The 24,101-nt window shown below is 36.6% G+C and overlaps 1 protein-coding gene across 1 annotated transcript in view; it reads left to right on the forward strand.

Moving 5' to 3' along the window:
- Nucleotides 1-24,101, forward strand: part of Dpp10 (dipeptidyl peptidase like 10) — a 742,401-nt gene that overhangs the window by 360,743 nt on the left and 357,557 nt on the right. The window contains exon 4 of the mRNA XM_057769460.1: nucleotides 353-447. Within this exon, the coding sequence (XP_057625443.1) occupies nucleotides 353-447 (95 nt within the window). The remainder of the gene's footprint in view (nucleotides 1-352; nucleotides 448-24,101) is intronic.

A 24,101-nucleotide genomic window follows, 5' to 3' on the forward strand; every position in this document is an offset into this window, starting at 1 on the left:
AATACTGGATTATAGATAAAAAGAATAACTTCCTTTAGGAGCTGGGGGGTGTTCTTTCTGCTTCCTTCCTTTCAAATTGGGTGGCAGATTGCCTATATTTTAATTAATTTTTATTTGCTAAGCCATGAAAATGAGAATCACTAACCTATGTTCATTGCACAGTGAAGCATGTGTTAGGCAGGTTTCCTGATACTTCCAGAGGATTAATGTGAGCCAAGTGTAAAAATCTGTTGGGGTTATTGAAGGCTGACAATGGTGCTTCTAATGTGTGTTTTTAATACACATGTTCTCCCTTACAGATATTTCATTATCCTGATGCATTTGCCAATTTTGGATGTCTTTGTTGTTGCAGATACAGATGTGGTATATAAAACCGACAATGGACACGTTATTAAACTGAATACAGAAACAAATGCTACCACATTGTTATTGGAAAACTCAACTTTTGTAAGTAATGAATAATTAATTTTGTTCTGCATTCCAGTGCTCACCAGCAACCTCTCTATTGCTATGTATGTATCTATAACTCAGCTATAGTTTAGGTAAAGAATTGGGGTCAGGGTCTTACAATTTATGGATAAAATGCTCTTCTCACCTCTCCCATCATTTCCCCTCATGGGCAGGTTCAGTTTTTTTTTCCGTGATAATGCTGAATTTCCCTAGTACATTTGCTGTAGAGGTGCCATTTTTGTCTAATGTTTGTTTATTTTATACCTTAGTCAGGGACAGCTGATAGTGGCTCTGGGGTTTCTTACTGAGGCTTCCATTCCATTTCTTTGGTCTGGATTACTATTTTTCTTTCATAGCCATGCTGGTTTGGTTATAACCCTATAGGATATTGGAGAGCAGGTCCTTCAGTGTTTCTAGCATTTCCCTTGCTATGCTGCTTTTGCTGATCTTTGCGCTCATATGAGCCTTAGGGTTGCCTCTTCTTCTAGTTGTTTGAAGAATTCATTGGAATTTCTATGATGATTGTATTGAATCTGTACATTGGTTTTGGTAACATATCCATTTTATTGGTTTAGTATCTTTTTAATTAGTTCTATATTTTGAAGATTTATTATGGCAGTCTTTCACTCCCTTGGTTAAGTTAATTACACATTCTCTTTCTGGTTAAGTTAATTTTGTTTTGGTTATTTTCTATTTTATTTTATTTTAAAAACAATCTTATTTTACATACCAATCCCAGTTTCCTCTCCCTCCTGTCCTCCTGCTCCCCCATGTTCTCCCCACCCTAACCCCACCCACTCCTCAGGGTGAAGCAGAGAGCAAGGAAGAGTACCTAAGTTAGTTTAAACTCTCCCTCTCCTCTCTCTCTCTCCCCCTCTCTCTGTAGACCACAGATTGACATCAGATGTCTTCTTCCGCAATTGTTTTCCACCTTATATTTGAGATGGGTTTACTTCCCTGTTTCTGGAGCTCACTAGTTTTCTAGCCTGGATGGCCAGCAAGCTCTAGAAATCATTCTGTTTCTTTCTGACCCTAGAATTCATGTGTGTTCTTTCCCGAGCAGTTTTTTACATGGATATTAGGAATCTAAAGTCAGGGCCTCATGTTCGCAAGGGCAACATTTTTCTAACTGAGCAATCTCCCTCGTTAAAAATGTTTATCAGATCTAAGGATTTTCTGGCTTAGATATTAGAGCCTTCTAGGAATCGGAGTTTGTGACCAGCTATAGGAATGCTTTTAGTTTTTCTTCCTAATTTGTTTTGATTTTATTCTTTGGTGTTACTGCTATTACTGACTTTTGAGCAAAGCTGGAGAAATAGTTTTGTTTTCTTACTGATTTTAACAGAAAAGCTTTCAGTTTCCCCATTTGGCATAGGACTGGGTGTAGTCTTACATACACTCTTTTTGTGTTGAAGTGATATGTTGCATTTTATTTATGTTTTAGTATATTGTTGAGCTTATCTTGTAGCCTTAGAATGAAAGCTACTTGGTCATGGTATGTTGTTCTAGTTTTTTGTTGTTGTTGTTGTTTTTTTTTTTTTTTTTTTTTTTTTTTTTTTTTTTTTTTTTTTTTTTTTTTTTTGTCTTTTGCTGTGATAAAGCACCACGATCTAAAGCAGCTTAAGGGGGGAATGGGTTCATTCTTCTTACAAGTCTAGGTCACTGTCCATCATTGAAGGAAGTTAAGGAAAGAACTCAAAGAAGAACTGAAAGTAGGCTGGATTGCTACTCCACACCCCATTGTTCAAGGAAATCACTTCACAGTCAAAGTGAAGAATCACTAAGGATGATCCTTGCTGCCTTATGCTCAGCTAGATTTTACATATGTAGTACATGACCCACCTGCCTATGGAATGGTAATGCTCAGAGTGGCCTGGAACTACCCACATATCAATTAACAGCCAAGATAGTCTTTCACAGCCTGGCACACATACTAACTTGATCTAAATAATTCCTCAACCCAAGCTTACCTTTCAGTTTTCTCTAGATTATGAATGTTGACACTTTAAACTAGCCAGGACAAGTATTAATTTTGTAATGTATTTGTGAATTTGTTTTGCAAATGTTTTCTTGGGAAAATTTCTCCTATATTTATCTGGTAAGATGGACTATGTTTTTATATTGTATCTTATCTAGTTTTGTCTTCATAGAATGAGTTTGGTGATGTTCTGTCTCTTTGTGTTTTATGACACATCTCCTCAGTGATAGATCTTAAAGATTTGTTAAGATTCTGCAGTGAGTATTCTTGTACCTGGGTTTTTATTTGCTGCAAGGCAATTATTTAGGCTTGAATCTCATGGATTGCTGTGAATATGTTTATAATTGTTTGTGTCTGTGCTGGTTAGTTTCATTGTCATCTTGATACATCCTAGAGTCACTAGGGAAGAGAAAACCTCAAGTGAAAGATTGTCACGATTGGATTGGCCTGTGGGCTTATCTGCAAGGCATTTTCTTGATTGATGTTTGATGTGGGGGGAGGAGCCAACCTGTTATGGGTGAGTGTTAGTTAGAGTTTCTATTGATGTGAAGAGATAACATGACCCTGGCTGCTCGTATAAAGGAAAACATTAATTGAGGTGATGGGTTACAGTTTCAGAGATTAAATTCATTTTCATCAGGGTGGGGAGCAAGGTGGCCTACAGGCAGACATAATGCTGGCTACATCAGAAAATAACAGGAAGCAGACTAACATACTGGGTAGTAGCTTGAGCATATATGAGACTTCAAAGCTTACTGCTACCATGCCATAATTCCTCCAACAAAGCCATACCTTCTAATAGTGCCATGCCCCATGAGATTATGGGGTCAGTTACATTCAAATTACTACAGGGTGCTAATGGATTATATACTAAAGGAGGCTCAGTGGTTAAGAGCATTGAGTGCTCTTCCAGAGATACTGGGTTTGATTTCAGTCATCTACATCTTTGCTTCCAACTGTGTAATTCCAGTTCCAGAGGCTCTGATGTCCTCCTCTCTCCTCAGTATGCACCAGGCATGTACTTGATTCTTGGGCATACATGAATGTAGACAAAACACCTACACATAAAATAAACTTTTTTTTTTTTAAGAAAAGAAAGCTTAACAAGCCATGGAGGAAAAGTCACTAAATTAAACAACAGTTATAAATATTTGTGTGTGAATATGTGTGCATGTATAAATTATTGAGTCATTAGAAACAAAGAGGTGACTTGGCAACACACCCAGGGCATGGAAACCTGTGTTTCATCCATATCCTGGGACCCATATGGTGGTGGGAGAGAATTTTCAAGTTGTCTTCTGACCTCCACATACATAGGAACACTCACAATATACACACAATATAATAATAATACAATAAAAGTTGAGTTAATAAATAAGAGATAATAATTTCATTTTTGTTTTAATGATTCTTATCTACAAATAATTGCTGTGGATCCCATACTTTATAGTACTTAAAGGAAAAATTTATATGACAGACTTTCTACTCTCTAAGTATCTCCTTTGAGAAGATAGTGTCAACCTTTACGAAAGATTGTAGAAAGCAGCGTGGGGCAGCCTTTAGCATTTCTTCACTAGGTAAAGGACCATGAGACATGAGAGAAGGTATAAGAATCTTTGGGAAAAGAAGCTCTCCATAGAATAAGACAGTAAGAAGGAAGAACGGGTTGGCATGGTGAGTATGATCATGAAGTCCAGAGAGAAGTCAATTGTGGCTGATTTTCTGTAGTTTTCCTTTCTGGAATAAAGATTATACACATTTTCATGCCCTTCTTTCTCTGTAGGTAACCTTTGTAATGGGTCTGATCTCACCCAGTCAAATCTGAAAGGATGGGTTTAGAGATCCAGTGTGGGAATATTCTTAACATATAAGACTGAGTTCTGCTGGTTGCATTACCTAGTTTGTATGAATGAAATATCTATTTTGATCATAAATTGTTTTTATTTCCTTTAAAATTTATTAGCTATTTCTTGGGTATATTCCCAAGAATGGTATTGCTGGGTCCAGGGGTAGGTTGATCCCGAATTTCCTGAGAAACCGCCACACTGTTTTCCAAAGTGGTTGCACAAGTTTGCATTGCCACCAGCAATGGATGAGTGTACCCCTTTCTCCACAACCTCTCCAGCAAAGGCTATCATTGGTGTTTTTTATTTTAGCCATTCTGACAGGTGTAAGATGGTATCTTAAAGTTGTCTTGATTTGCATTTCCCTGATCGCTAAGGAAGTCGAGCATGACCTTAAATGTCTTTTGGCCATTCGAACTTCTTCTGTTGAGAATTCTCTGTCCAAGGCCAGCTAGCCTGGGTCTGAAAAAGCATGGGATAAAACCGGACTCGCTGAACATAGCGGACAATGAGGACTACTGAGAACTCAAGAACAATGGCAATGGGTTTTTGATCCTACTGCACGTACTGGCTTTATGGGAGCCTAGGCAGTTTGGATGCTCACCTTACTAGACCTGGATGGAGGTGGGTGGTCCTTGGACCTCCCACGGGGCAAGGAACCCTGATTGCTCTTAGGGCTGACGAGGAAGGGGGACTTGATCGGGGGAGGGGGAGGGAAATGGGAGGCGGTGGCGGGGAGGAGGTATAAATCTTTAATAAATAAATAAATAAAATTATTAGTTATTTTAATGGTCTTGTCATATTAAAAAAGAAGTGTTGAGTTTATCATGTTATCATCCCAATTCTTGTATTGTTAGTGCATAGTATTAATTAGTGTATAGTATTCCATCTCATCCCATTAATATATCCTCCATGTGCTAATTACTACAGTTTATCTGTGTTGTGTATTTATTCTTTTAAATTACCTTTTACATCTATTCATATTCTCCTCTATGTTACCTGTAATGCTTAACACAGCCACATTTAGCAAATATTCTAATTACTATTCTTAGATGATGCATAGGATTCTTAAATTCATATCTGACATGATCCAGATAAAAAGTTTATAAGTCTCAAAAGGATTATAATGCAATGAAGAGAAGGGAAAAAAGTAGAGGTTAGGAGAAGGGAAGATGGTGTTTAGCAGCAACTAGTTCACTAAAACTGGAAACAGAGAGAAAAAAGTAAAATACCAAGAAATGATTTCAAGAAGAAGCTTTAAAAAAATTTCCTTCCAACTCTAAGATAGCATATTGCTAAGGCCAATTCTGTTTTAAAGTTCATATGAAGTTAATATTTTGATTTAACATTTCTCCTAAGTCAACGTATTAGAAAGAATTTATAAGAATTAAGAGGTAATTACTCTTCATAATAGAAATATTTTACTTGTAGTCATAATCCATCATGATAATTATCACTGAAAAGGGATCTAGTAAAATAATAGCAAATCAACTGAGAAACCTTATTGATAAATATTGTTTTCCAATGTATAGCAAAATATTCTGATGCTTAGAAAACCTGTTATACTAAAGTGTGTCAATTTGTCTATTTTAAAAAGCTTTTCTCTATTCTATTTATGTGTCTGCGTGTATGCCACGAGTGATCATTTTGTTCATGGAGCTCAGAAGAGAGCATTAGATCCCCTGGAGTTAGAGCTATAGGCAGTTGATAGCCTGATGTGGGTGTTGTAAACCAAACTTGAGTCCTCTACAAAAGTAACAAAGTGTGTGTGGCAACCATGTCATATCTAGCTCCTGGTTTTCTTTTAAAGTTAAAATAATTTGATAATATGTTTTTCTTTAACTATTTTAAGCACATCTTAAATGATAACTGATTATTTTAAGTTGTGTAATGATAGGTTGAAGAATTTGAGTCAGAATGATACTGGATATAACTGTCAAAAATACATAATTTCCTGAGATAAATGGCCCCACAGCATTCTTCATGATTTGAGTTAAGCTAACTTCTAAGGAAGGAGAATCCTGAAAATTTACCACTTCTTAAACATGAGGCTGGAAAAGAGTTTTAGCTCCAAAACTGTTCCTTACCAGTCTAATCATTTAGAATGTTATATCTAGAGCCAGAACTAATTCATACAGAGGAGCATGCAAAGAAGCATCAGAAACATCACCTGTGTGTCAGCGGTGATCCTTTTATTATTGATAATGTGAGCATTGGCTGTGGTCTTGGACAAACAAACAAAAGCTGTATATAATTTTGTCTAATTACTTTCTGAAATTACAAAGGATATATATATATATATATATATATATATATATATGTTTCTTTTACTTAAGTATGAAGAGGGGTACTAATATGGAAAGCAACAGTCAAAAAATAAGGATGTATATATTTTAACCTTTCAATATATATATATATATTAAAGGGGCTAGAGAGATGGATCAGCGATTTAGAGCACTTCTCTTCCAGAGCACCGAGGTTTGTTTCTCAGTATCCATATATGGTAGCTCACAACCCTCAGTAATGCCAGCTTCAGGGAAATCAATACCTTTGGCCTCTGTAGTTGGGCGTAAATACTCACTTATAGACATATACCAATACATAATTAAAACAATAAAAATAAATCTTAAAAATACATGTTTAAATAAACTCTTTAAAATTAATCCGAATCAGAAATAAAGCCATATGTTGAAAGAGAATTTTTTTCAAGAAAACTTATAGCTGGACAGACTCGGTTCAACTGTTTATTGACTATTACCAAAAGAAACACAGGCTAAATCTAGCGAGTGTATATCTTTTTGGCATGTATAAACAACTTCCATCTACATTAAGACTCTTATCTTATACATTTGCATAATGATTATGATTTTCTATATTGTTTTCTTTGCTATGTCATGTGAATACAAAATAAATTCTGGTACAGTTTTAAGAATAATGAACATAAAAGCAGGAAAATCAGTAGTGGAAATTCTGTTTCTCCCCTCACACATCTTGGGCACATACTAATTTTAAAATTTAATTTTAAAATGTGAGAAGATACTTTAGTTGTCTTTGTGTGTTTCAAGGACAGTGTGTTATAGTCTTTTTTGAGTTATACACAGAGTTCTTCCTTTGAGGAGAATATGACTAAAATATCTCCAAATATTCCAACCTAAATTATCATTAAGAATAAGATAGAGGCTATCTTCTATTAAGTTATCATTCACAGGGACAGTGCGGTTGAAATTGTTCTCAAGGACAGGTAAGATGATTCATCTGATATAGAGTCTTGCATGCAAGTCTGTAAACCTGAGTTCTGTCCTTAGGATCTTGATAAAATGGGAAGAACTGACTCCACTGGGCTGTCTTCTGTCCTCCACACAAATGGTGTGCAAGTCACTCCACATCTCTCTCTCACACAAACAATAATAATAAATATATTCTAAATGAAAGCATCATCAATTGCATCCATTGTTGCTAATAAGTCCAGCAAATAATACATTTGAATATCTTTTGATCAAAACAAAAGGCCGGAATGAATGTTATTTTCCTTTATTAGACATCATGTGCTTGAACATTGCAAAGAGAACTTAGGACTCCTTCTCAAATCCATCCTGGAGACTTGCAGTAGTACTCACAGTTCCAGCTGTTGCCTTTGTTTAGGTCTTCCTTTGATCCCTGTGGGGCTGGAGGTATGCATCAGGTAAGAGCTGGAAGACAGCAGGCGTCCGAATATGCCATTGCTTTGGATGTTGGCCTCCGGAGAAGCCTGTGTTCTGAAATGTAGCCACAGCCAGTCAGACTATTTGGAGCAATTTCTGAAGTTACACACCTTTGGCCATCTGATGACTGGTTCAGCCTTTCATTTTATTTCTGAATAATTTCACATCTGGCTAAGTCCCAGTCATGGAGAGCTAATTAAAACTTTTTAAGAATGCTCATCAAAGGAAGTTTTAGTTAGACAGGAAAGTTCAGTTTTTAGATTTATTGCACAGTTGGGTGGCCACAGTTAATGATAAAGTGTATTTTGGTATTATGGAGAATATATTTCTAATGTCTTATCACCAAGACTAACATAAGTTGGCTGAAAATTATGTTAATATCTTTATTTAGTCTTTACACAATATTCATGTATAACAAAACACCACACTGAACACTAGTAAGTACTTATTTAATATTACATATGTGTAGTCCCTATACTAAAATAATGATAATATATGAACATGGTGACATGCACCTGTAATCTAGGACTCAAGACCCTGACAAAGGAAGATTAAAGTAAGTTCCAGGTTAGAACAAGAGAAAAACCCTGTCTCAGAAAGAAAAATAATAATTTTAATAAAATGAACTTAAAAGCTAATATTAAGTATGAAGTCATATTCAATTTTATATTCATTTATGGTGATTTAAGCAAACAAACCTACATTCTCAAGAGACATTTGTGAGTTCTGACGTTGGTAATGCAATTTCTCCCTCCCTTTCAGCCTTTGGGAATGTTCCGCCTCTGCAGCTAAGTGATGCAGACCTTATGTGGGGTCTGGGAGGGTGGATTCTAAACCTCCTAGTGCAAAAAAAAAAAAAAAGAAAGAAAGAAAGAAAAAGAAACAAAGAAAGAGCAGATATTTTGATCACACAGTGGAAGCATAGTAAATTAATATTGAATATGCCTGTGAGACACATGAGTTCAAGGAGGCTCTGGTGTTTGGCAAGCACAGATTGATAATAGCAGTCCATCATACTGTCGCAAAGCTTTCTCAGCTCCCATTGCTGTTTATCAAGAAATTGAGGTTTAGAAAAACAGATGTCTAGAGCAGTCTTTAGAGGAAGGAAATAAATGCCTTGACTCCCCATCCAGTTATTTTTAACACAACCGAATCTCTTTCAAAGTCCTCGTTTGTTTGTTTTTTTTGCTTTGAATACAGGGTTTATTTGTGTAGCTTTGATTGTTCAGGAATTCACTTTGGTTTTTTGTTTTTGTTGTTGTTGTTGTTTTGGTTTTTCTAGACAGGGTTTCTCTGTGGTTTTGGAGCCTGTCCTGGAACTAGCTCTTGTAGACCAGGCTGGCCTCGAACTCACAGAGATCCACCTGCCTCTGCCTCCCGAGTGCTGGGATTAAAGGCGTGCGCCACCACCGCCTGGCTTTTATCATAATTTAAATGTCTCAATATTTACTACCCATACCATGATTCTTTCTTTTCAAATAACTTTGAGTTTTATGTTTGATCTCTATGCCATTCTCTGTGTCTCACTCCTTCTGTCTCTGTCTCTTTCTCTCTGCTCCTGTGTATCTCTCTTTCTTTCTCACACACACAAACACACACACTCATGCACCCTGCCCTGCAGCCACCATTCTATATTATCTATTGCTGTTCATCTTCACTCCAAGTCTCTTTTCCATTTTCTGTGTCAATCCAAAAGAGGCGATATAGTTTCAATTTGAGGGTTAGCCTGGTGTAGATGCCCATGCCTGTTATCCAGCATTCAGCCTGGGTTGCTTGGTGCATTCTGGGCCAGTATAGGCTAAAGAGTTATCTCCACTTTGGAACAACGGAATGCACTTTCAGTTCACATCTTCTACCTACAAATGTCATGCATTTGCCCTACTCTGCCCTTGTATTCTGCAATGTAGGGAATAGTGGCACATTAGTCTACATTACTGCATCATAGCATTTCAGATAGAAGGTTCATCCTTCCTTTATTTCTAAGCAACTCAACTATGAGTCTTTTCCTTATTAAACTAAAATTTCCCCTTTTTGTCCAAGGGTAGCAAATATATTCAGTGGCCTGTTTCACTGCTATCGAGCAATGAGTTCTTTATTAGATGATATCAGGGTTACCTGAACCCAGATAAATAGTTACTTTGCCATTGTTGTCATAAAATACCTCGACAAAAGCAACTTCAGGAAGAAAAGCTTCACTTTGGCTTTTGGTTCCAAAAGCATAGAGTTAGAGGAACAAGCCAACAGGAATAAAAACTGGCTGGCAGGATTTTATCTTTATATATTGTCTTAGGGTTTCTATTGCTGTGAAAAAGCACCATGACCACAGCAACTCTTGTGAAGAAAAAAATATTTAATTGTGACGCACTTACAGTTCATAGGATTTTTCCATTATCCTCATAGTGGAAAGCGTGTTGGCATGCAGGCAGACATGGTACTGGAGAGGTAGCTGAGAATTCCACATTTTGACTCACAGGCTACAGGAAGTGGTCTCTCTCACTGGGTGTGACTTGAGCATATATGAGATGTCAAAGCCTAGGTCCATAGTGACCTGCTTTCTCCATCAAGACCACCCCTACTCTAACAAGGCCACACCTCATAATAGTGCCACTCCCTTTGATGGCCACCTGTGGCCCACTTGCCCCAACATAATTCCTCTTTCCATAGCCTTCCAAAACAGCAGCACCAATGAGACCACGTGTTCAAACACATGAGGCTCTGAGGGACATTTTTTATAAAAACCTCAATGCTGAGCAACTAGACATTGGAGTAGTTGGTTTTATAACCAAGATATCTGCTAAGACTAACAGTAGGTAATGTGCAGAGCATGAATCCATTGCACAGAGGATGAGTGACATTTCTTATGGGTTGGAAAAGTATGATATGAGATATCTTCCTGTTATGAAAAATGTCGTAGACTTTTAAATTTAAGACTTTCATATTTCTAGAAATTTCCACTAAAATGTTTTTGATTCCCTTGAGTATGGGTAAGTGGAAACAACCTCAGTTTCTATTTCCATAATTTACTAAAAACCTTGAAGATCTCATGTATTCATTAGCTGGTTCCACAACTTTTTTTCCATATCTCTCTTTTTCAATTATTCAACTAGTTTATTTGTATTTGCATTGTTAAACTGTCTGAGTTTTTTATGTATTAGAAATCCACATTCCTTATTTGATCATGTCTGCAGTTTAATTTTTTTTTTTTTTTTTTTTTTTTTTTGGTTTTTTCGAGACAGGGTTTCTCTGTGGTTTTGGAGCCTGTCCTGGAACTAGCTCTGTAGACCAGGCTGGTCTCGAACTCACAGAGATCCGCCTGCCTCTGCCTCCCAAGTGCTGGGATTAAAGGCATGCGCCACCACCGCCCGGCCTGCAGTTTAATTTAATTTAATGTGCTGCTCTTGCATGTAAGTCTGTGGACCACATGTATGCAGTGGGTCAGAACAGAACCATAGCAGATCATCTGCAACAGGAGTTACAGAGTTGTTACTGCTTGGAATACAACCATGGTCCACCTGTGAGAGTAACCAGTGCTTTTAACCACTGAGATCATCTTTCCAGTTCCTTTTTCTGTGTTTTTTTCTAAGAATATTCCTTTTTGTTTTACTTTGTGATTGCTATCTTTGGCTATAGAAAGATCTTTGTTTAGGGAAATGGGGATATAGATCAGTTGGTAGACTGCTTGCCTAGTATGAATGAGGCCCTGGATTTAAAACCTAGTGTCACCTAAGGCAGATGAGGTATACTCCTGGTACTTTGGAAGAGGATGGGAGTTAGAAGTAAAGGGCATTTTTAGATATGTAGGGAGTTTAAGGCAAGCCTGAGCTACATGAAATTCTCTCTGAAAATAACCAATTATGACTTCAAATGTACTTATTCTTTCTTTTACTTATTTTATTTTAATTAAATGAAGTTCTGTATTTTTGTTTATGATTATTATAATCTTATATTCTTTGATTCATTTTTAATCCACTCTTGTATATGAGGAACTGGAAATAAAATCATTATTGTCCATGTGAGACACACAGGATTATTTGAAAAAGTTATTCTTTGCCATTGAAGAGGTTTTACATCTCCGTCATATATGAACCATCTAGAAATGTATAAATTTTTATCTCTGGACTCTCTTATGGTCTTAAATGTCTATATGTATACATAAAATTTAACTCAGGTATTTTCCCCACCCCATCTTTCTCTAACTATGCCCTGTCAAATTTAGTACTTTTGTTTTTTAATTATTTTTCTTATTTTTATCCTTCTCAGTGTATTTTCTCTTTCTCTTTTAAGTTATACATTTTTATTATTGACAATTTTATATATGTGTACATTGAAAAATGATGATATCCACTTGCCACCTTTCCAACACCTGCATATTCTAACATGTGTGGAGGTCATGAGATGACACGTAGCAGTTGGTCCTTTGCTTCCATCATGCAGATTATACAGATCAAACTGAAGTAGTCAGTATTAACAACTTTCCTATTTGAACCCACAAGTGTCCTACAAGTAATAAATTAGAGTAATTTAAATCCAGTTAAATACCTACTTCAATAGTACATAAAAATAGCCCTTAATCCTTCCATTACATCTCTCTCCTCTGTATTGTTGCTTCCATCTCTATCATATATGGATACAATACCATACACAAATGATACTGTTTTATAATTACTGATTATGCAGCTATTGTCTATAATCAACAGAAAAAGAAGTTATAAAGAAATGTTTTCTGCATTTCATAAGCTCATATAGTCACTTTTGGTAATTTATTTTGCATCTTCCTGTGGTAGAAGCTGCTGTCTTGTGTACCCTCCCGTTTCATGCCAGAGTCTTTCCCTGTGTGGATCTAATGGCCATGTGTACCCTGATGCCTTGTATTCTTTGTAAATAGTATATTTCATTTAACGATTAAGAAATATATAACGATTCCCTTAGAGTCGAAATGGCTTCTTACTGGATTACTCATCTATATATATGGTGTCATTTTTTTTCCTACCTTTCTGTTTGAGTTTTTTTTTCATTTGAATTTCACAAGTCTATTTTAGGATTTCTTTTTTGTTTTGATCAGTTCTAAATTTGTTGACCCTCTTGAGTAGGACAATGAACATTCATTAAAGGGGAAATATTTGTCACAAGTTTTTGAAATTTCATTTTGTTCCTCTTTCTTTACTCCTCTGTCTCTAGATTTTTTGTTCATTTTATACTCCATAATATTGTTTAATAAAACAGAAACTTTATTTTTAGCTCTAGAAATTAATATATAACCCTTTGTAATATTTGTGATGTTTTTGAATAATAAGTGCCACATTTCCATTCTGAAATGAAATGTCTTAGATTTTGCCATCTTGAGTGCTGTGTGTCATCATCATTGTCTCAGTTAATGTTTCTACTTCAGTTTAGAGACATCATGACCATAGCCACTCTTAGAAAGGAAAACATTTAATTGAGGTGGCAGCTTACACTTCAGAGGTTTAGTCCATCATCATCATGGTGGGGAGCATGGCAATATGTAGGCAGGTGTGGTGTTGGAGAAGGAACTGCTTCATATTGATATGCAGACAACAGGATGTAGACGGTCTCACTGGGCATGAGCTTGAGCATATATGAGACCTCAAGGTCCACCTCCACAGTGACACACTTCTTCCAACAAGACCGGTCCTATTCTAACAAGGTCATATCTCTTAATACTTCTACTCTGCTTGAGGGCTATTTTCTTACAAACCACTGAAAACATCACCATCATCATCATCATCATCATCATCATCATCATCATCATCATTGACTCTATCCTAGTTAGCTTTGTCAACTTTACCTAGCCTAAAATTATCTAATAGGAAAATATTGATTGGAGAATTTTGTAATTCAGATTGAACAGTGGGCATGTCTGAAGGGACTTGTCTTGATTATTAACTGGTGCAGAAGGGCTGAACCCATTGTGAGTGATACCATTCCTAGGCAAGTGATCCTGGGCTGCATAAGAAATAAATTACTTTTGGTAAGATTGCTATTTTACTATGTTAATTCTACCTACCCAAAAGCATGGTGTCTCCATTTTCTGGTGTCTTCTTTAAATTTTTTTTAAATCTTCAAAGATTTAAAGTTCTTGTTACACAGGTCTTCCACTTGTTTGGTTAGCTACTCCAAGATATTTTTTGGTATTTGTAACTGTTTGAATGATGGTGCTTCTCTGATATCTTTCTTATCCCATGTATTACCTGTATAAAGGAGGGATACTGATTTTTTTGAGTTAATCTTGTATGCTGATACATTACTAAAAGTATTTATGAAATGTAGAACTTCCTAAGTAGAATTTTGGGGATCAGTTATGTAAACTATCATATTATCAGCAAATAGTGAGAGTTTGACTTTTTTTTCTGATTTGTATCTACTTGATCTACTTTTGTTGCCTTAGTGCTCTAGCTAGAACCTTAAATACTATATTGAATAGTTATTGAGAGACTGGACAAACTTGTCTTGTTCCTGATTTCAGTAGAATCACTTTGAGTTTCTCTCCATTTAGTTTTATGTTAGCTGTTGCCTTGGTGTATATTGCCTTTATTATGTTTAGGTATATTCCTTGTATCAATGCTCTCTCCAAGACTTTTATCACAAAAAAGTGTTTTATTTTGTCAAAGTTTTTTTTTTTTAACATCTAATGGGATTATTATGGTTTTTCTTACTTTGTCTATATGGTGGATTACACTGACAAATTTTCATATGTTGAACCATCCTTGCATCTCTGAGATGAAGCCTACTTGGTCACAGTGGGTGATTTTTTTGATGTGTTCTTAATTCGTATTTTTGCATCAATGTTCATGAATGAGATTGGTATGTGATTCTCTTTCTTTGTGTGGTTTGGGTATTAGGGTAATTGTAACCTTGCCTCAAGACTCAGCAATACCACTTTTGGATATATACCCAAACGATGCTCAATAATACTACAAGGACATGGTCTCAAATATGCTCATATCAGCATTAATTGTAATAGTCAGAACATGGAAAAACATAAATGCCCCTGAAATGAAGAATGGATAAAGAAGATGTGGTACATTTACACAATGGAGTACTACACAGTGGAAAAAAATGATGACATCTTGAAATTTGCAGGCAAATAGATGGAACTCAAGATCATCATATTGAGTGAGGTAACCCAGACCAAGAAAAACAAATATAATATATTTATTTTATTATTAATTTATTATATTATATTAAATATAAATACTCACTCATAAGTGGCTTTTAGATATAATGCAAAGAAAAACCAGTGATGCTAGGCAACAAAGAGGACCCTAAGAGAGACAGAGGAGAGACACACTTGGATCTAACCTACATGGGAAGTAGAAAAAGACAAGCTCTCCTGAATAAATAGGGAGCATGGTAATTATGGAAGATGGTAGAATGGGGATGGGGAAAAGAGAGGGGCGCAGATAAAAGCATATAGCTCAATAAAAACAATAAAAAAGAAATAAATTGCACATAAGCCAGCTACACCATTCTTCTTCTACAGTTTCTACTTTATTTTCTTGGCTGAGAATGAGTTTTGTCAGATGTAGTCTTGTATGTAATAACAAACATACCTGCCTTTGAGTTCCTGCTTTAAATTCCTGCACTGACTTTGTTCAATGATGGATTGTGACCTAGAAATATAGGATCAAATAAACCTTTCCTCTTCTAAGTTGTTTTTGATCAGAATATTTTATCACAGCAACAGAGAGGAAATTAGAATTGACTCTTCTGAGTTAACTGACTCATTGCAAGTTCCCTAACCTCTTTTGCAAAAAATCAAAAAAACAATGACATGAGTTAGGAGGGACAGAGAAAAATTTTACCTAGCATCAGTTCCATGCTGTGACTTTATGAACCTTTTATAGTCTTTTAAAAACTCCTGTAGTATCCGCATATGACTTTCTAAAATTTGTATTACTGTTTCAATATGCCCTTTAAAACACATGTGCCGTAAATCTATTTATCTTGGCAGTACAAAACATTGAACCTATGGCCTAGGGTAAGCTAGGCAAATGTTCCAGCACCATTACAGCCACAGCCTAAATCTATTTTGTTACTGAGAATAAAATTTTGTTAAGAAGAAGAAAAAGAAAACAAAAATATCTAGGATAAAATGCGTCTGTGGTATGTACCAATGACTCTAATGAAAAATCAAGGAAGAAAAATAACCAAGTTAAATAAATTATTGAATTATATTTTAATAAATTATGAAAAACATTTTTCCTAAAGAGGCATAATTATAAGCAGTGGAGAATGAGGAAGGATATTGGCTTGATTATAAACAAGATGTCAGACTGGTGTCAGTTGTAAAGGAAAAAACTTAGCATCTTACTGTGCTACGTATAAAGAAAATGTTCTTTTGTGCATGTCCAGAGACCTTATATTTGCATGTATGGTATTTCCTAAGTCAGCACAAAAACAACATATTCACTGCAAGCCCATGTTTTCAGACAACAAAGAACCTATTTGTTTAAGACAAAAGTAAATCAGAGTCTATTTTTCAATTGTATTTCTTTCTTTTTAGTGTTGGATCATGCACAAATTTACCCATAATTAATATATATTGCTTAAAAAGTTTGCTGTGAAGACAGTGGCTAGGATTTTCCTCAGTTGGCAGAATGTTTGCTTAGCATGCAAGAAGCTCTAGCTTCATGTACAGTTCCACATAAACGAGACATGAACCACCTAACTGCAATCCCAGTTACTGGGATGTAGAGGCAATAGGGTCTGAAGTTCAAGATCATCATCAGATACATAGAAGTTTGAAGCTAACCTGGGCTACATGAGAATCTGTCTTTAACAATTCCAATTGAAGAATTGGTAGAAGTTTCCAGTTTAGGGGCCCCAAATTCTTGTTTTATAGGTCTAATGTTGATTCCCAAAACATGTCAGTCTTCATATGAAGTTCTGTTCAAAACAATGGATCAAGATGCATATAAAACAAAAATATTTTCCTTGTAGTCCATCAGTACTACTTTTCGAAGTTATTTTCATGAATATCTGTATCTTTCCACAATAGCTCCACAAAAATCTTTCTGTTTATGGCTTCATAGATTTCAAAATGTGCAATCTCCCAAGATATCCATATTCATATGTGGATATGAACATTGTGTTGTGTCTTTGTATGTGGCAGCATTACCGATTTCCATTACTTGGAACATACCTTCCCTTCTATCCTCTCACTTTTTCCATACACTCCCTTTCTCGGGGTCTCATGTATTCCAGGCTTGCCTTAAACTCACTGTGTAGCCAAGGATGACCTTGAACTCTTGATCTTGCTTCTACCTTCTGAATGCTAGGATTACAAGTGTGTACCACCATAGTCAAATTATGACATGCTGCAGATGTAAACCAGGGCTTCTTTTTTTTTTTTTTTTTTTTTTTTTTTTGGTTTTTCGAGACAGGGTTTCTCTGTGGCTTTGGAGCCTGTCCTGGAACTAGCTCTTGTAGACCAGGCTGGTCTCGAACTCACAGAGATTCACCTGCCTCTGCCTCCCAAGTGCTGGGATTAAAGGCGTGCGCCACCACCTTCGGCTAAACCAGGGCTTCTTACATAATAGTCAAGTACTCTACTACATAAGCTGTCCTTTCATTTCCTTCTATCCATCTGCAATTAGTAATATAAGTTACATGTATACTTTTTAAAATACTTTTTCCTTTTAATAGAATTCAAACACTGATTAGAATTTTCTTGTCTAATGTATTACCATTTTTATTTACTTATTACACATCTTTTCCACACACAAAAGACTTTGGATACCTTCTTTGAAATGTATTTGTAGGATCAATTCATAGCAGAGTTATGGGTAAACAAAAGCAAAGGAGAACTAGAAATTTAGCATGTAATATCAAAATACATTGACGGCACCTAAGAATAGTATATCCTATTTCCTCTTACCAATGCCTCAAGCAACAAATATTCTCATGATCATCTGTTTGACTGATGGAATATGATTTTGCTATGGCAGTGAATTAAAATTGTTTAATTATGAGACTGAATCACAATTTATGCAATTTATGCACAATTTCTAAGTCCTCAGGGGTAAGTCCTCCATTTTGGATGTTATGTTCTATGCTGTTCATAAATGTTTTCATTTATTCTCAACTCATTAAAGTCCTTCATTTGCTAGCAACTTAAAAGTCTCTGTGAGCTTGGATGGTAGTTCAGTAGTTAAGAGTCCTTATTGCTCTTGCAGAGGCCTTGAGTTTGATTCCTAGACCTTAGACTGAGCAGATCACAATCATCTGTAACTCTCAGAGATCTCATCCCCTCTTCTGCTTTTTGTGGGCACAGTACACTATGGCATGTGCACACACACACACACACACACAGATATGCATATACATAAGTCATTCATTGCTATAAAAGAAGTGAGTGAAGGAAATGGAAAGAAGAGTGATGGAAGGGATTGTGGGTAAAAGTTTATAGTAAATCAATTCAGCTACCTGTCTGTGGTAGTTTAAACATAATTGATGCCCATATCTCACAGAAAGTGTCACTATTAGGTGGTGTGAGTTTACTGGAGTTGGTATGGCCTGTTAAAGGAAGTATGTTACTTTGAGAATAGGTTTTCAGGTTTCCCATGCTCAGGATAACACCCTATATCTCAGTTGACTTCCTGTTGCTTGCAAGCCAAGATGTACCAAGCCCTATGTCTGCCTGTAGGCCACTATGCTTCCCGACATAATGATAGTGGAGTGAACTTCTAACATTGTAAGTGAGCCACTTCAATTAAATGTTTTCTTTCTCGCTGAACATAACGGACAATGAGGACTATTGAGAACTGAAGAACAATGGCAATGGGTTCTTGTTCCTATTGCACGTAATGGCTTTGTGGGAGCCTAGGTAGTTTGGATGCTCACCTTAATAGACCTGGATGGAGGTGGGTGGTCCTTGGACCTCCCACAGGGCAGAGAAACCTGCTTGCTCTTTGGGCTGAGGAGGAAGGAAGACTTGATTGGGGGAGGGGGAGGGAATGGGAGGTGGTGGCGGGGAAGAGGCAGAAATCTTTAATAATTAAATAAATTAATTAATAAAAAAATAAAATAAAATAAAATAAAAAGATTCTCTGTGGTCATGGTGTTTCTTCACATCAATAGGAATCCCTAAGACACTGTCTGACTCAAGTACATCTCTAATAAGTGCTTGGCAATGCAATCCTTCAATGTTTCCTCAGCTTTTCTAATGAAATAAACTTATCAATAATAACATTTAAAACCATAGAGGCTAAGAAGCTTATTGAAACTTTGGGCTTCATTTGAACCTGGATATTTAAAAACAGGAAGACAGAGAATTTAGTCTTAGTCTTACCATTTGTTTATTTAATAAGATGGTAAAGATATCTACACTTTCTCACAATATGAAAAATGCAGAAAATGACTTTCAGTTCTGCACCTTTTGTAAACTTAGTAGAAGCAAGTTGAAGTACTAGGTGTCAGTATCTCTCTCTCTCTCTCTCTCTCTCTCTCTCTCTCTCTCTCACACACACACACACAAGTAATAGATATTCTGAGTGAGATTACACAGACAAAAAAGACAAACACAGTATTCACTCATAAGTGGATATTAGGAGTAAAGTACAGAATAACCAACTTACAATCCAAAGCCCCATAGAAGCTAGATTAAAAGAGGTCCCCAAAAAAGATGCATGTATTTCCCTGGGAAGGGGAACAGAAGAGATCTCCGGGGTAAATTGAATGTGGGATGGGAGATGGGAGAATGGGAACTCGAGCGAGCAGGTTGGGCAGGCTGGCATGGGAGAAGGACTGAGAGTGAGAGTAATAAAAGAGACATCTTGATGGGGAGCATTTAGTGGTTAGGGAGAAACATGGTGCTAGTGAAACTCATAAGAATCCACAAGGATGTCCCCAGCTAAGACTCTTAACCTAAACTGACCATCTACTGTAATCAAATTGGTGAATACCCTAATTGCCATGAGAGAACCTTCCTTCATCCAGTAACTGATGGAAGCAGACTCAGAGATCCACAACTAAGCACTGGGTCGAGCTCCTTGGAATCCTGAAGAAAGGGATGAGTAATTGTACAAGCTAGAGCAGTCAAGGTCTTGACAGAGAGACCCACAGAGACAGCTAACCTGAGCTCATGGGAGCAAGTGGACTATGGACCAACAGTTAGGCAGCCTGCAAAGGACCATTCTAGGGCCTCTGTTTGTGTGAGACCATTGTGCAGCTTGGACTGTTTATAAGACTCCTGTCACTGAGATCAGGACCTGCCCCTGGTGCTAAGCTGGCTTTTGGGAACCTATTCCACATGCTGGATTACCTCCGCTCAGCCTTGGTGCATGGGGAAATGCTTGGTCCCTGACCTCAACTTGATGGCCTATGCTTTGTTCAAGTCCATGGGAGGTCTGCGCCTTTCTGAATGGAGATAAAGGGGGAATGGATGGGGAGGGGGCAGATGATTGTCTGGGAGGGAGGAGAAACTATGGTTTGTATGTAAAATAAATTAAAAAAAACTAATTAAATTAAATTAAGCTAAAAATAGCATTCCTGACAAGTAATAAGTACTCAAGTACTCAATAGATATTTATTGAATAAATATAAAAAATTGTCAAATAATAAATTCAATTAACAATAATTTTTAGTAAATGAATTTCTACAGAAAGCAAAACTTGTGGTAATTTGCTATTAGACAAGAGTAGTCTAAACATCTTACTTATTAAGCATTATCTCAGAAACATTAAAAAGCATTATAGCAAGAAAACAGATCCAGAATTTATGCTATTTTAGTATTCAAAAAGCTTTTACTATCACACATACACACACAATTCCCTGTGTCTGTGGTATATGCATTCACGTATGCAGGCGCACTTCCTACTGCGTGTAGATGTGGAGGCAAAGTTTAACATCAGTGTCTTTCCCAGTTCCTTGCTCTCCTTTGTGGTTGTGAGACAGCAGCTCTAGAGCCTGGAGCTAGCCACTCAGCTAGACTGGCAGACTGTTGAAACTTTGATCCCTCTGCTTTCTCCTCACAAAGAAAAAAAAAAAAAACCCCCCCAAAAAAAAAAACCGAAAAAACAAACAAAAAACCCTGGCTTTTCCATGGGTGCCCCTGATCTGAACTCGGTTTCTTGTTCCTGTGCAGCACTGAGTCATCATCCCAGCTCCTTACTCCTTTTGTGTACTCTATTATTCAGTGTACTTGTGCTTGAATGTAACAGAATCATTTAGGAAAAGAAAAATATATTTGAAATATATTATGCATTAAGATAATTTGAAAAGTCATTAGAGCCGCACAAATTGAATTTCAAAAAAATAATTGGCATGAATATGCAAGTCACAATGTTCCTGTCTCTTTTCAACCAGAGCCATTGTAGTTTGTCAACACTTTCTGGGAAGGAAATGCTGGGACATTTCCCTTCAAAGTCACCCTGCCTGCTCTACTTAAACTATTGATAGAGCTCCGTGACCATTAAGTTTTGCCTTCTGTTAAAAATAAAAATTGTATAGTATGATCTTTGATCTAAATCAATAGAACACTATGTTGGCTGTTCACATTTATTGAGCAGTGGGTATCCATGTGAAATATCCCCATGGGTTACTAGGTATAGATTTACTGTTCTGAAAACCAGAACACCTAGCCATGAAGCGAAGTGATATTTTATTATTTTAAAATCCATTTAAAAAAAAAACAAACCAAAAACCTAGTCATGACAGTGTGTGCCAGCGTCAGGGAGTCTCAGGCAAGGGCATGGCCACGGCCCTATGTGTACCATGTCTAGCTTACTTGTATATTCCTGGCCAACCGCACGTCCCATATCAAAAGGAAAGGTGAGAGGTTCCTGAGGAGTATTATCAATGCTTGACTTGTTGCCTTCACTTGCATATTTACACAATGTGCCCACCTGCCCCACAGATGCATAAGTGCATACATATCATACAAAATTACCTAGTTATATCATGGAAATGTCTGCATTGCATTGTTCTGGAAAAGATTACAGTATCCGTAAAATATTAGGTGTCACGAAGAAATAAACGACAGAAAGAGATCAATGTTTGTAAAACATATTGTTGTCGTATCGCAAATGAATATAATGGAAGCTCTTTCTTTATTAACTGAGCAGTTAATAAAAGGGAGAAGTAAAGAACAAACAATTCAAGATCTGAGTTTCAAATCCCTCCAGATAAGCAGAACTATAACTGTGGGCAACAAACCACACCTTGTCCAGGGCTACAGAAGGAAAACTTTTCAGTCTACATTTTGCCTGTTGCTTTTATGCAAGCCAAAATGTGAAGAACAGTAATAAGGACCCTCATTTGGCATCGATCCAGATTTCACATTTATCTATTGTGTGTGTGTGTGTGTGTGTGTGTGTGTGTGTGTGTTTGGCACATGTGTGCTGTAGCTAAGAAGTTTATTACAGGTGATAACTTCTAGAAAGGAAGAATCTGTTTTCTTCAGGGACGTGGACAATGACAGGTCAGCCATACTCCAATGGACGGTTTTACAGTCATGTGCATATGAGTAGCACTAATTGGATTCAATGGATTGCAAAAATAATAAAAATGTGTATTTTACCAAAAAAGTTGCTGCTTTACATTTTCCAGTATAAAGAGACACTCTGTGAAAGTTCCTTGACTGGGTGATTCTACTTAGTTTTGTATTATACAAGAAGAGATACTTGCATATACTTTTATAGACAGTTGATTACAAAAATCTTGAGTAACACTTTAACCCATTTGAACAGTTCTCAATGTAGTCTCCTACTTTTTAAGGCTACCACATCTTTCTTACTAGTTTTTGTTAATTTTAATACCCTTCCTAATTCTTTCTGTTCAGTTCTTTTCAGCGTAGAGTCATGCAAATGTTTATGTTCCATTTCCTGGAACTCTTGACATTTCAGTTTGTCTTCAGTGATTTCGCGCTATGATCTTCAGTATCTGGCATGTTTGAACACTATCATTATACTTCTTCTAATTCTACATATAATGTCTGTGACAAAAGTGAATCATTGCACAGAAGTCTCTTAGTAGGGACATTACTGTGACAATAAAACATGTAAATTGCAATTTCAAACAATCTACAAAAGTGATGATGGAAACAGTGATAAATCTTTTAATGAACTGCAAGGAGAATTCTATTCAGTCTGGTCAGACTTATCACTTATGCTATGAATAATAGAAGCTTAATAGTTTATTTTTAGGCTTTTAAAAATCCTATGTGTCTGTGTATGTGTGTGTCTGAGTCTGTGCATGTATGTGTATAAAGGTGCCTACAGAGACCTAAAGAGAATACCAGATCCTCTGCAGCTAGAGGGTAAACCACCCAAATAGGAACTGTTAATCAAACTCTTGTCCTCTGGAAGAGCAATATGCAATTGTACCCTTAAATGAGAAAAATTAAAACATGATCTTAGGGAAATACAGTTTGGGAAAGGAAAAGAGTGAGGCAAAGTTATTAGAGCGAGTGGAGATGAACATGTATGAGGAAAAAAGCACATTCTGAGAATACAAAACTCTTTTAGTGGTGTCCTATGACTATAACCCCAGCATGCATAGTGGTCATAAACTAGATTTCAATTGTGTGATTCTACCTATAAAGACTTAGGAGTAAAATGTGGGGTGAAAACCTACTAGCTCAGAGAGGCAGAGAAACAACAATCTGACCTTCCTCCTTAGCCAGCATCTCAGAAAAAGAGCTTCTCTTTCTCCATCTCAAAACTAAAAGATCATCAGACTCAAAGTCCCTCCTTACTACCTCCTCTGCATTTCTCTGTTTTTCAGATTCCCTCTAACTTTATGGCTACTTCCTATCAGCTTGTTTCTTACTCTACCCATTGACACAAGGTTGATTTTATTTAATTAATGGTATCTCGATGTCCATAGTGTGATCAAATATCCCACAACAATGTAGATAAAGATGGAAAGGTAGCGACTTTGAAGATTGCCCAGGCTACATAGAGGGACCATGTCTCAAGTGCCATAAATGAGGATATAAATAAGATGTTAAGAATGTTTGCAGTGTTATTGATCACACCATGGACATGTTTGCTGAGGAAGGAATGCTGCCCCCTTTCTCAAAAGGGTAAATTGGAATTGAGCATAACCTTCCACCTGAAACTCACCCATTAGAGATGAGGCTTCCAGATATCCCTGTTACATCTGATT

The sequence above is a fragment of the Chionomys nivalis genome, chromosome 5, assembly GCF_950005125.1.
Source record: "Chionomys nivalis chromosome 5, mChiNiv1.1, whole genome shotgun sequence".
Classification (NCBI taxonomy): Eukaryota; Metazoa; Chordata; class Mammalia; order Rodentia; family Cricetidae; genus Chionomys; species Chionomys nivalis.